This window comes from Erpetoichthys calabaricus, chromosome 18 (assembly GCF_900747795.2).
Source record: "Erpetoichthys calabaricus chromosome 18, fErpCal1.3, whole genome shotgun sequence".
Classification (NCBI taxonomy): Eukaryota; Metazoa; Chordata; class Cladistia; order Polypteriformes; family Polypteridae; genus Erpetoichthys; species Erpetoichthys calabaricus.
Genome location: NC_041411.2, coordinates 53527789 through 53542968, shown reverse-complemented (window position 1 = coordinate 53542968; position 15180 = coordinate 53527789). Strand labels below are relative to the sequence as shown.

Sequence of the window (15180 nt, the reverse complement as noted above, 5' to 3'; positions counted from 1 at the left end):
TCCTTTCAGATATCAGGTACTGGATATCTGTACACTGAGTCATGTTAACATCTGCAAATGTGAAATGCTATCTGGTTCATCACTATAACTGTTTGTCACTTAAATGTCACAGAAAAGGACCTATAATAGTGCTTTACATAATGTGAAAAATTGGCAGCATCTGTATTGTACGTAGCTGTCTGTAGAATGAAAGGTAGGCAATTAGGGGAAGGATGAGCAGTTGGTTATGTTCATTGTTACTATCCTAATACCACTCAATCAGTAGACAGTAGTTATGGTGAAAAATAAGTATAAAGGGAGAAAATAATCCTTATCAGAAATATTTGGTCTTAAAATGTTGGCATTGTGTATAAAATGTGCATGTAAAATTACTAACAAAATATGCTATATCAATTTTTCAAAAGTAGTTTAATCAGTGTTTTCTTTAGTTTGTAATTAAATGACAAAAATTGTAAGATGTCCTGCTCTTTGAGGGAAATGAATTCAAAACAAAAAATTGTAGAAGCTCCTAAAATGTACAGGAGCTTACTCGGATTTTAACTGTAAATGTATTTCATTGGATTTCAAGGTTTCTTAATCTATGGAGCATTAAGCATCTCTTTTTATATTGCAGGTCTCAGTACTACTGGCTATGATGACACCCCAAGTAATAACTCCTCAACAAATGCAGCAAATTCTGCAACAGCAAGTGCTGACCCCTCAGCAGCTCCAAGTCTTACTACAGCAACAGCAGACACTCATGATACAGCAGGTACAGGCAAATCTGGTCTTTTCACTTGCCACCAAAGTCCACTGGAGTATTGCACCTTTCTCCACGGCTTATGTACAAATACATTACTATTATATTATGCAACTTTGAATTTGTAAAATGTAACATTTACATATATATATATTACATTTTATGACTTTCAGCTTGTTTGCTTTGTGATGTAACTGTAACTGTTGATGGTGTATGCTTCTAATGGTGAAAATGAAAAAAGACTAAGTGTGAGAGTAAAGTTGCATTTACTGCATGCCAAAAATTTCATTTTGTGAGATAGTCTTGTGGATATTTTCCTGCAGCAGCAACTTCAGGAGTTTTATAAGAAGCAACAAGACCAGCTGCATCTTCATCTTCTCCAAAGGCAATCACGTGCTGGAAAGCAGAATAAACAGGTATGAGAAAATAAATACAAGCTTTTGAGTTTCATTTGCTTTCATATTGTGAGTTTTTGTTAAGATGAAGGTAATAAAAAAAAGAACTAACTCTCTCTCTCTGTATATATATATATATATATATATAAACGCTATAATATAAAATCCTAAGCCTAAAAGTGTAACGATTTTGTGCAACGATTTTGTGACTTTTTTGTCACGCTTTAAATCGGGCTTATTTTAAAACCTACGTATATATATGTTTGATATCATTCTTTTCAGAATTTATCGAACTTTAATGTGATGTTAGATTTTTCAGATTCTTATTCCGTTTTTAAATTATAAACTAAAAAATATAAAGAACTTACATCTCGCGAGACGAGACTTTGTGCCAAGAGATTTAACCATGCCCGGGGCTGGAAATAAAAGACAAAGAGCAGCTGCTGTATAGGCTTTTACATGTACAAAGCACCGTGCAAGATGCAGATCACGTGGCATGGCAGCACCAGCAAGCCAGCAGTTGATCGAGCAAAGAGGAGGTAAAAAAAAACTGTATTTGTTTCCCATTGTATCACCACTTAAGAGGGGGTTTTGGAGGAGCGACCGGTTTTCCTTGGGGTGTGTTCAGCCCCCCTCTTCACAATGCAAGTGGCTGACGTGTAGCGCAGGCCGTCGGGGTTGGCGAGCGAAGCGAGCAGGGGGCGAACCCCCTAGTATATATATATGGGCGGCACGGTGGCACAATGGTAGCGCTGCTGCCTTGCACTAAGGAGACCCAGGTTCGTTTCCTGGGTCCTCCCTGCATGGAGTTTGCATGTTCTCCCCATGTCTGCACGGGTTTCCTCCGGGTGCTCCGGTTTCCTGCCACAGTCCAGAGACATGCAGGTTAGGTGGATTGGTAGTTCTAAATTGGCCCTAGTTTGTGATTGGTGTGTGGGTGTGTGTGTGTGTGTGTGTGTCCTGCTGCCTGGGATTGGTTCCTGCCTTGCACCCTGTGTTGGCTGGGATTGGCTCCAGCAGACCCCCATGACCCTGTGTTCGGATTCAGCGGGAATTTCCTAAGACAATGGGCCACGGTTGTAGTGGCGTCAGTAAATCAGATTTATCAGAATTACCTTATAACTAACTGAGCACTTTTCTGTGAATGATTTATTTTTTACCAGGTCAAAAACTATTAGTTCATACAGCTCCTTGCTCTTGAATATGCTACATACAGTTGCCCATGAGTAAAATGTTTACGCCATAGATCATTTCCTGTTTTTCATACTGATTGACTTTGGCTTTTGTTGATGGTCATTAGAAAACACAATTTTACAGTGGACTGTATTATTTTGAATTGATAAAGGTAATTAGTAGGAATAATAAGAATTTTGGGTATAAATATAATTTCACCCTGTATCACATGTTAAAATGGTAACTTCATTCAAATTTGAATGAGATATTGATCTGCAATCTTGTACTGTTGCAAAGTTTTAGAGGGTTTAGTTCAAAAGCAATATACACTGAATCATGGTTTACTTTAATTTATTACACACAGTATTGACATATACTGGCTGTACCTTTATGCGGCCTTTGGAATAAAGTGAATGTTTTAAGCAGTGTATAGAGAAGAACAGGTGAAAAGAACTAATATAGTGAGCTATGTACACCTCCTCCATGTTCTATCCAAATGGGACCCCTTTACTGAGCTGCACAAATGTTTAAACTTACAAAGACATGCCGTCACTCCAAGCTTGTGTTATACCTAGTGCTCGAAGTGGGCCAAAACACTGTACCATCATTTCCCAGGTTCTGCTTTGCAAACCAGACTCTAGTGGCACATAATAATCTGACTTCCAAGGGGAAACCCTAGTACTATTGTACTATAACCCTAGCAATATTGCATGTATTTCCACTACCAAGGGCCCGTCCCCCTCCGTCCCATGTATACGCATAAAAGTGTGCTGGACAAATACATGTAGGATAATGCAGAGGGATAACCCTCCATTCAAATTTGCATATATTTCATAAAGTATCATTAAGAATAACAAGAAGCTAACAGAATAGGGTGTATTCAGTGTAACCAATGATGCAACTTGCTAAGCATGTGTTCTTTAAACTTGTCCAAACTTTCTTCCTTTCACTTTGCTTCTGGTAGCGGTATTCATTTGCATAAAGAGGCAACCCCATTGCTCTGTGCTGAGACAGATAAAGAACAAGATGCCCAAGAATTGCCCATTTGCAGAGGTGGGTAGTAATGAGTTATATTTACTCCGTTACATTTACTTGAGTAACTTTTTTTAAAAAATTGTACTTCTAAGAGTAGTTTTACTGCACCATACTTTTTACTTTTACTTGAGTACATTTGTGAAATAGAAACGCTACTCTTACTCCGCTACATTGGGCAACACTTGAATCATTACTTTTTTCCATTATATACACTATATTTTTGCCAGAGAGAAGTCGGCAGTGGATCTAATGCATGACTGTTTCACAAATCAGATGTAGCAACAATAATCACATGACTACATTTCACCAATCAGATGTAGCCATGCAGTCACATGACCACACACAAACTTCCTGCATCTGCAGCCTGGGAAAGACTTTTAGTCATGCAGGGCTCCTGTTCACTGCTAAATGGTCACAGCTTCACTGCAAGAACCTTGAGAGCCAACTCCTGCTGAAGCTTAACCATCACTTCACTGAGTGAAGAACATGCAGGTTTTAATCAAACATGCACAGACACAGACAGTCATGGTAAAGTGAGACTTCTTGTATGTGCACAAGCTGCCTTGTTCTAATGTTATTTTCTATCAGCTGCGCTATTTGGAGGGCAAGTGTGTGACGATGCCGGTCCCCTGCAGACTCTTTTCTTTTCTCCTTTTCTTTGATTCCCCCTGCTTTTTTTTTGTGCAAACCTGTATATATACACTCCCGTCTCTGTGGGCCTTAATCACACGCCGCAGAAAGCCAATGAAGCAATTGAGAACGATCGCACCCGCACATGCAGGTATGACACGCTCCAACTACCTCATTAACTCCCCGCGGTCGTACGGAGAGTGACATGGCTTTATGGATTTGAAACTGGCCTTTTTTTTTTTTTGAAACTCCGGACCCGCTACACCACAAAATAAATATACAGTATTATACTGTCAGTGTACAGTATATCTTGTCACTGTAAGTAGTTTGCACTGTTCAAACATACATGTTACCTACTATAGGTATTGGCTTCAAAAGCTTTATTGTGAAAAACTGAGATTTGGAACTTTGTGTTATTTGTGCATCTTTATTTTGTAAAGATGTTATTTATTTGTACTCATTTTTTATTTTATTATTTGGAAATAGCAGAATTTGCACATTATTTTATATTTTTGTCAGTCTTATTACAACATTTCTAAAAAATAAATAATTTATTATGTTCAAACAGTTACTCAGTACTTGAGTAGTCTTTTCACCAAATACTAATTTTTTGGATGACTACTTTTTACTTCTACTTGAGTAATATTATTTTGAAGTAATGCTACTTTTACTTGAGTACAATTTTTGGCTACTCTACCACACCTCTGCCCATTTGCTATAATTTTATTTTACAATTGTTTTACAAATAAAGAAACAAGGGTTGGCTAATTTTCTTTTTTCTTTAATATCTCAAGGTTTCAATTAAATCAGCCAAAGTGTTTTTGAGATTTTGGGATTTTTTTTTTACTGTAGGGAGTGCTATTACCCTTAAATATTAATATATCCTCCCCATACCTACGTGTGTTTCTTCCATGTGTTCCAGTTTCCTCCAAAGACATGCAGGTTAAATTCACACTAGAAAGTGTGTGTGTGTGTTCACCCTGTGATGAACTGGCACTCTGTACAGGGATTATTCCCACCTTGCACCCTATGCTTGCTAGGATAGGTCCAGTCTACTGTGCCACTGGTCAGGATAAAGAGGGCTTAAAAATGGTAGCACATATATGGATATATTTTACTTTATGAAACATTTTAGTCCAACAAGACAGAGGTACATGGAACTGGTCCCTACTCTTGTTGCGCTGGATTCAAGACAGGAAACAATCTTGGATGGAGTCCATCAATATTCATCTTAGGGCAAATTTACTCACATACTGAAACTTGGTCAGCCAGAGAAATTTAGAGACACCAGATTATATAATGCAGAATAGTAAATAAACTACAAATTATGGAGAGGGCTCCTAATTTTGTTGTCATGCATGTTTTCTTTAGGAAACATTTCGATCTATGTCAATTAACCAATGATACAGGATTACTATGAACAAGAAATTATTATTGTGTGGTGAAAAATAGTTCAAAAGAGAATTAAATTACTTTTTTCATTGTGATCAATCCACTTCAAAAAGCTTATAAATTAATCCAAATGACAAAAGCCAAACTCTAAGCATTAACTTCAAAGTCAAAGCTCCCTAAATAATAAGATGTGACCACCAGATCGGACAAGTTGTGGTTTGATGCGCCTATAAATGAACAAAACAAATTGGTTTTGCAGTGTTACATACTACTTGTCACCCAGTTACACCTGATATTAACACCACTGAAAAAAGGAGAAAGAAGGAGATATAACTGTCAGCAGAATCTGTTGAAACCAGATATTGCTGCTGATCATTTCTTCTGTTATTGCTATTTAAAATTTTATTTCTAGGAGGCGGGCAGCACAGTGGCGCAGTGGTAGCGCTGCTGCCTCGCAGTTAGGAGACCCAGATTCGTTTCCCAGGTCCTCCCTGCGTGGAGTTTGCATGTTCTCCCCGTGTCTGTGTGGGTTTCCTCCGGGTACTCACGTTTCCTCCCACAGTCCAAAGACGTGCAGGTTAGGTGCATTGGCGATTCTATATTGTCCCTAGTGTGTGATGGTGTGTGTGTGTGCCCTGCGGTGGGCTGGTGCCCTGCCTGGGGTTTGTTTCCTGCCTTGCGCCCTGTGTTAGCTGGGATTGGCTCCAGCAGACCCCCGTGACCCTGTGATTAGGATATAGTGGGTTGGATAATGGATGGATTTCTAAGAGGCATCAAATGGGGATAAGAATTAATTATCTTCTTTCCCTTGGCCTGCTGACAACAGCCTCCTGTTGTTACTTGTTGATGAACTTATTTTAAAAATATTAAAACTGTATTTTAAGATATTTTTTAATTTATACTTGAGAAAGAAAAAGTAAAATCTGACGCTGTCACAGTTTTCACTTCTGTTGCTCATCTTGGGTCTGGTTTCTTGAAAATCTTTCACCGGTGAGAAATGTGTTGCATGCAGTTGTGTGACATACATTGTATGTTCTTATCCCCTTGTAAGGGGGTGAAAAGCTTTCGGAATGGTTGAATCTATACAGTTATCATAGTACCAGCATAAATTTCTGTTTTAACAAACACCTTGGTTAGAAGAGACTGAAATATTTTTAAAAGAGACAAAGATCTGCCACAAAAGCAAATAAAAGACGAGGAAGTACTAAAAATGTATTTGCAGAGTAAGTAAGGAAGAGAAAGTAAAAGTATTATTTAAAAAATGATATTTAAGCTCCAAGATGACGGTACACCCTGACTCCTCAAGTTTAAACTCTGGTTACTCTAACATGCCTTGCTTACAGTTCCTTTTACAATAATATGGGAGATGCACTAGGAATGAGTACCTTCTCAGTAAGCCACTCAGTTAAAAGTGAGTGCGGTGCCTTAACAGTCATTTCAATATAATAAAGAATTACATTTTACTAATAATTTGAATAATTTATGCAGTTATTACAAACTTATAAGTTTAATATTTGAATATTCTTCAGAAGTTGTGTTTTCAGCTTGCTAATTTATATAGGCTACATATGATTTAGTAAATCACATTGTACAGAATGTGCTTAAATTTGCTTTTTGAAAAGGCCAGCAAAACATGATTATATAATGAATTAAAATTCATTAATGCATGTGGTTAAATGTGTAAAAGTATTTTCCAGGCATATTTTCCAACAGTGAGAGAAAACACAAATTCTCTATCACTCTAAGGTACTGGTACAGATAGTTTGGATAACATTAAGTTCAATGAGTCTTGGTTTTATAGTGTTAATGAGAAACTATTTAATGCATTAGCAGGAACTGCTTTTGTTAATCAGCTGTTAGTGTTTAAGTCCGAGTGTTAACAGCTGATACTGAAATTGCCTTCAACCTGGTAAGTTTATGTCAACAATATAGATGTTGTGTTGTTTAGTATTGAAGCCAGAATGCTGGGTGTGCCACAAAAAAATTTGCAATCCTCTGACAAATGAGTTTTATCTGCATAGTTCAGCATTTCAGAAGTGACAACTGACCTGACATTATAACTGCAGCAAGACCTTTTTTGTGTGCATTCAATTGTGAGAAGTAAACAAACTGACTTGTTTCCTTTGTTTTGTAACTGGGTGGGGACACAGCTTGGCAGTATGACTTCATTTTATACTTGGACAATTGATCTTGTATACTTTTATTTCCTGAATTCACGTATGTGAAAGCTTAATGCTATTTTTTTAACTTCCTGAAGAATAAGACTGCCAAGGTTCATGATTCTTTACTTCATTTAATATTATGTAAAACATAATTTTATACAGGTATATAAAAAAACTAACAAAGGTTTATTAATTTAGCAGTATTTATTTAGAAGATTATACCACATTAAGCCTAATTCATTTTAAGATTATTACACATTTTACAGCCTGTCAGAAACTTGGCAATTGCTGTGGTTTTGTAATCTCCACAAGGGTTTAATGAAGTTTTTTTTATAGTTACCCATAACCCAAATAATGAATCAGCTTCTCAATAATGAAAGTAGTTTCACCCCCACTCTCCTTACTCTTCTCACCAAACTTCTTGCCTGTTTCTGAAAGACTTATGAGAATATTCGGGAGGGAGAAGATTATCACTGAAAAGAAACCATACCCGAAAAATGCTTCCCTTTGAAGGGCATGATCACCTAAAACTGATGAAAGTACAGTAGCAATGCAATCATGAAAGCAATGGAAAATTAAATCATGAAAGGGGATCTGAAATATCAGTACATTAAATATTGTAATAAATGAAGTTTGCATGAATTTCATGAGAAAATTAAAACACTATCTCTAAATGCTAATCTGAATGGCACCAAAAAATAAAAATTTAAAAAGTAAAAAAAAAAACTTTTTGAAACACTGAAGTGATGAAATTGACATTTGCAACATACAGTACTGTTAAAAATCTATGTGAATGTAATCGTACTCGCCTCTGTCTTTTAAAATAACAGCATTGATTGATGTTATTTAGCCATTTTAAAAGCTATGGACAACATTTCAACCCTCAGATCACATCTTGTCTGTTGATTGGCCACTCACACAATAATGGTTGAATCAATTTTCACAAAATTTTTGCAAGCATGGTTTCCATTGATCCAACTTAAAATACAGACTAGGTGCCATTTCAAACATGTAATGGGGAAGGGTGGGTTGCAATGGTGAAGGCAACCAAAAAACTGTCGATCTTAATGAAATCTTACATGTATAATAATGTAGAACCAACTTAAAATCCAGGCTACATGCCATTTATAAAAAACTTAATTGAGAAGGGTGGTTGGTGGGGTTGAAGTTCATAAAATTTTGCATGCATATTACTGTTGACACAATCACTTTAAGACCTTAAAATGTTTTGTCAAGAAATTGTGTTATAATAGGGGGTGTGCAAAACCAAGCATGTGTTACCTTGAGGGGTGTTTGAGGCTTTTTTTTTTCTTTTTAGCTAGAAATCCATACAGGACCAGTGGCACATGCATTAACAATACCAGTAGTGTTAGTACCATTAGTTATTGGGGATAGCTGGTATGACGCAGCAGGTGTGTAATTGCTGGTATGGAGGGAAGTGTATCTGAAATGCATAGTACACTGCTGAGCCTGACAGAGGACTCAATGAAATACAGAGGACACAAGGCACTCATTTTGCTAACATCTGAGAAATACTTGGGTTGGGACTTGTGAACTACTGGGAGGGTGGGGGGTGGGGGGGAACACGTGGATTGCGGTTGGCAAAGAATTCATTCAACTGAAATGCTGCTTAGAGAAATGGATGAAGTCATGGCCTGATATTTGCCCCTAGGGAACTGTAGTGAAACAAGCTGGATGGTATGTGTAGCCTCCAATGATATGCACAGCAATTAACACCATGTGCAGTATAAAATGTTCTCACACCAAAACAGTTCAGACATTATTAAGGAATGATTTGAGGTCAAGCTATTTTCTCATATGTGCAACTGCAATACCTTGCAGTCATGAAGGATGTAAAGGTGAGAGGAAATTGTAATACTAAAAAAAATGTTTTTTTGAAGAAAGAGAACAAGAAACATCTTAAGATTATAACATGATAATGGTGAGTATGCTAATAAATTCCAATAATGGTTACATTAGAGGAGAGAAACTGACAGAGGGGGCAGTAATGACAAAAGGGTCAACATTTAAAAAACACATAAATATATGGTTTCTTGCATTAACTCGTTTACAAATATTCCTGGGCAACACTGGGTATTAAACAAATTTTATAAATAACTTACACTGCATGATATTTGAGAAATATTACAAAAATAGCACACACAATACATAAAAAGCCTCTTGAGGAATGTGTTTTTTCTGTACTTGTGATGGAAGTGGGAAAGTCCAAGGATACTGTGTTAACAAGTGATAAAGGTATTCAAGCAATAACTAAGAGGTGGTACGTGTAGGTAGAAATAGTCCACAGAATAACAGTTGATGTTAATAAAGGCTGATAGTGGAAGACAAATTGCTTGGTAACACAAAAAAAAATGGTTGGCTTACAGCAGTGTCGCTATCACTAAAAGCTCAATTTACCACACCAATAGGTATTGCTTTTTCAATTTTTTTATTATTTCATCAGTGTGCATTTCCTTCTCTAGTTCTTCCTTGACTTTTACGTTTTATGTTGGCACTGCAATACCCATGTTTTTTTTTACCTCTAAAATTCCATTAGGAAAGCATTGGCTTTTTTTTTAACACCAACCCCACCCTCCCATAAATGGTGCAAGCAATACTATTGTGAATTACCCCATGGGATTAATCTATCTATCTATTGAATGGTGATACCCAGGTATAAATCACTACTCTCTTCTGCATTTGCATATTCTTTTTACTTTGAAAAATCCCCTCCATTGTTATTGACATTATTAAACATTACCAACCAAGTCTGAACTGCTGGCTCTGTTCTGCAGACAACTAGACACTTCCTGTATTTCAGTACTGTGATGAGTGTTCCATGATGAAGGGTGACTTTTTAAATAAATAATTACATCCCTGTAAATGTGCAGGACACCAGAACACCTGCACGGCACAAAAGGGGGACGAGAAAGGAACAAAAAAATGAAAAGAGAGAAAAACAGACATAGAGGTTAAAGGACAGAGATATAGGCTGCAGTGAGAGAGAGCCTGTACAAGAGGAAAGGAAGCAGGTAGATGGGAATGTGAGCCCTAGAAGAGGACTGCATGGCTGGCACTCGAGGGAGCTGAGGGTTGGTCCTGCTGAGCATGGAGGCAGGAGTAACATTACTCTGGACAGACTTCCCCACAAGGCTGTGGAATGACAGTGGGAATCCAAAAGGACAAGGCTCAATGGCAGCCCACAGATCACCATGGGATGAGCGACAGAGACACAAGCAGATCAGAAGGTTGTCTGTGTCTGTTGCTTGACATCTCTACTTGATGTGAGATCCGAATAGGATAAGCTGGAGAGACATTCATTTTAAAAGGAAGCACCAGGGACTGTGAATTTTAAAGAGAGGAATCCTGCTGTGCTTAACCTTTGTTTGTATGGAGTATTCATTGGGTTTGTTCTAACCTCCCCAATTGCACTTCTTTTATTTATTTATGGAAGATTGAACTGCACTCTGGAACACTGTTTTATTTTGATTGATTTCAATAAAAGTACTAATCACATTATGCACCTACCCCTTGTCTGGACGTATGTGTCCTCATCTGCCTGGCTCATCTCAGTAATGTTATCAATGGTGGTGGGTTCAAGAAGCTCCCGAAAGGAGCTGATAGCATGCAGCCAACCCACACCATCAAATTATATGTGTCAAACATCATAGACAAATCTAATAAACTGTCAGAACTCCAGTTTATTTAGTTAGGGACATTGAAAAACATTTGCAGCAAGGGTTGATTGTGGAAACACAGACAAGGACGCCATATTACAGGATGCAGAACTGTTAGAAGTGTTCAAAAATTCTATCATTCATAGATGATTTAAAATTGCTATGAATTACAACTCAAAACTACCTCATCATATTGTGGACTTGAATAAATGACAAGAATCAGTAAAGGTTACTGTTTACTTTACTCATCTTTAATTGTTTGCTTTCATTCATGTTCTCTGAGCAGCTCGGCATGCACTATAAAAATTAATTACTTTCTGCCACTTCCTTCTGTTTCATTGTTCCTTTGCTCTGTTGCATAACAAGTCTTTCTTCATTTGTTCAGTGATATTTTTTATATATTGTACATGCACATGACATCCCACAAAAACTGTAACTCTAAGGTTGATTGGCATTGTAAACTTAGTAACTACATGCAAGTGGACAATGTCCTTGGTGCTTCCAAAAATCTTAAAATGGTATAATTAACACCACATGATGCTTCCACTCTCTGGAAGTGTGAATCTCACTCTGTAGGTTATGTAAAATATAACAACATGGAATGTAACAGACAAAAAGTTTACAGTGCATGATTTCTAGTATGTAAATGCCATTTATAACTTCACCAGGTATGGCATCATAATGTTTTTTACAAAACTTCAAGTGATTAGTGCACTGCCTGTGTCAGCTTCACATGTAACTTGAATGTATTCACCATTTAGGGAAAAATAATGATTAATAATGCGATTAATAATGCATTTGTTATCAAACCATTGCGTTTATATTTAATTTAGTATGTGCATCGGCATTGCTAATACAAAAATATAATTTAAGTACACCATCTATCACCAATGCTGGGATACATTTTGAATCACATATAGTCTCAATGGTTTTATGGCAGATGCAGCCAAAATAAGATGGGAGCTTTCATCCAGTTGTGAAAGGTAATTTAAGGTAGTTGAGAAAGTGAAAACACATGGGTATGTGAGAAGATGCACATGTAATAAAACAAATGAGAGGTGTGTAAAGTTACACTGTTATGTGTAAAAGCTGTTCAAATAGGACTACAGCATTCAGTGCTGATTGCTGTGTGTTTAGTCAACTTACCGCTTACATACAGTGCATATGCCATGAAATATGTATGACTGCTAAGTGTAAACTATTAACACCGAAAAAATATTAGTTTAATATATTTAGTCCCCCTAGGATTTTGCTTAAGATTAAATGGACTTAGAAAATGGTATGGTATGGTATATTTAAAATTCCAAACAAAAATATAACTCCAAAAACTTTTTTGTATTGAAAAACAAATTCAGACAAGATGCTGTGGGCCAAGAAATAATTTATTTTTTTACTTACATTTAATTGTTTTCGTCTATCTTTGTTTTTGGGGGGCCAGGGCTGCAGGTATGTGTTATCAGGAAGCCAGGTTTATGGTTCATTAGCAAGAACAAAAAGATACAGATGTACTTTGCATAGCATTGGCAGTTATAGTACCTAAAATGCATGGCTGTTCTACTGTTAATGAAAAATTTATGCACTGGAAAAGAGAGTGTGGGAAAAGATATGGTGGGCCACATACAGAGCACATGCTCTGGGACCAAGAAGAAAGAGTGCTGCAAATACTGGGCAAACATCTCATAGAGGGTGTGGCAGATGGCATGGATAGACTGCAGGAACTATATGAAGAAAAAGAAGCCCAACTGTCCAAAGGTACATATAAAATCTAAAAAATACTTATACTGTTAATCAGTACTATCACTATATATGTCAGTATGTCACTTGGCATTCCTACAAAGACCATATACCACGTAATTTCTTCTTAATTTTTTTTTCCAGAAGAATCCAGCAGCAGAGCCTCACCCCCAACTTCATCAGAGCAACAAACCATGTCACAGCAGCACAGTTCCTTAGAATGTCCGTGGCAGACTAATGCCACTTGTATGTGCAGAGACCAAATAATAAGAAATTATGCTAAGCATTGGCGGTACAGAAAAAGAAGCTCTTCCTGACACAAAGATCAAACTGAAAGAGGAAAAGATGGCTATGCTAAAATCCCATAAAATACCTAATATCAGAAAATTACAGTGGATATCACACAAATGCACAGTGGATTGCTTGAACTGAAACATTTATTTTACATAAATGTGTTTCTGATTACTCGATTATTAAAAGAAGTAATGTTTAATAGGGGAATTGCTAGTTTTGATACTCATGTTATAAAGGACAAAAAATGTTTGAGAACAACTGGTCTACTGGAGAATTGGAGACATCTTTGTACAATTAGTATATATAGGTTTGCATTTGTCCTTTATGGCAAGCTGTCATGTTCTTCCTCCATTGAGTATCTTGGAATTATATTTGGTTTGGGGGTGACAGTTTCTGTGTTTGTCGATTCAATTTGTAATATTAGTTATTCAAATTTTTTTTTTCATCCCATCAATTGGGGCTGAGGTTATGGGGCACAGGGATGTCATTGCCCAGGGACACCCAATTGCCAGTTGGATTAATCTGGCCCTGGCTAGGCAGTGTGTGCAGTACACTAGCTGCAATCATCATCTCTATACATTTTTGAGGTAAAACCTGCAAGGCACCACCTGACTAACTCAAAGCCCTGAAACTTCCTTTTAAGGGACCAGTACCTCTCTCAATGGCTTGTGTTGTGTTTGTGTCTATGTTATATTTAACTTCTGCTAAAAATGACAGGTGTGTCTTAGGCATTAACAAGTAGGTAGATAAGGAATTCTTACTATCTCCCAAGAGCAATGCACCATAAAACCCACCATCTTCAGCTAGCTGCTTGACATTATAGTTTGTCCCAGCCACTTGACCACAAGTTTCCTTATACTAAAGATTTCTTCAATGAATCATATTTGAAAAAACATGAATAGCATAAAAGTCTTCTTTGAATGTCTGCATTTCTTTGCTTGTGGGGCATGTTATATATTATGATGCAAAGGCTGTCAAGGCATTGGACACAGTGTCCAGTAAGTAGCTTATGAGGTGATTACTCAATCCTAGTGTATCTCCTAGAACAGGGGTGTTAATGTACCAACCCCAGGAACTGAAATGTTCCAAAGTACTTCCATTTTTTATCTTAAATTGATAAGTCATATTAAACTGTCATTAAGAAAAACTAAAGGCGGTACTTCCTTATCTGCCTAAAACTATTGTATTTAGGCATTATAAAAACGTCTTATAGATAGTTTTGTGTAATTGTGAGTTTTTTAATTTTGATATTTACACCTGTTTCTTCTAACTATTTTTAACCATGACCAATTGTGTGTTTTAATATTAAATAAAAATTAGAAAGCCTTACATTTTCATGCTTTTAATTTATAAAAATATGTCATTCAGAGCTTGAATTTGATGTGTGACAAAGGGAGGCATTTCCCCCAGGGTAACAACAAATGAGGAGCAAAACTTTTATTAATTTTGGTGGATTTCAGCATGTGGTGTATAAAGAATAATATCATTGTGGAATACCTGGTTTATCTTATGTGCATTTACTAAAATTATTTACTAACACTTTCTGTCCATTAGGTGAAAAATAAATACTGCTTAAAACCAATACTAAAATTCATATATCATGACTGTACTTGCCACATGAATTAGTGAAAATCAAAGTAATTCAGAAATTTCTAATTTACACAAACTTGTTGAAGCTGCTTTTATAAATAATTTTTCAAAGTAGGTTTGTCAGAAAATCACTTTCTCAGATTTGTGCTATTTGCTGTTGTGAAACTGCATCAGCATATGAAGGACAGATTAGTTAAAAGCCAGAAGTCTGTATGACCATCAGCATCAAGTGACTCCGTGAGAACCCTAACTACAAAGAGGACTATTTCATTTATGTTAGGTAGAATGCCCAGAGGGGACTGGGTGGTCTCGTGGCCTGGAACCCTTACAGATTTTATTTTTTTCTCCAGCTTTCTGGA

The 15180-nt window shown here is 36.7% G+C and overlaps 1 protein-coding gene across 1 annotated transcript in view; it reads left to right on the top strand.

The window, feature by feature from the left end:
• The first annotated feature begins 613 nt into the window (after window positions 1-613).
• The window catches only part of foxp1b (forkhead box P1b), a 463598-nt gene continuing 449031 nt past the window's right edge, over window positions 614-15180 (top strand). Inside the window, exons 1-2 of the mRNA XM_051921544.1 lie at window positions 614-751; window positions 1063-1155. Coding sequence (XP_051777504.1) covers window positions 632-751; window positions 1063-1155 — 213 coding nt within the window. The 5' untranslated portion in view covers window positions 614-631. The remainder of the gene's footprint in view (window positions 752-1062; window positions 1156-15180) is intronic.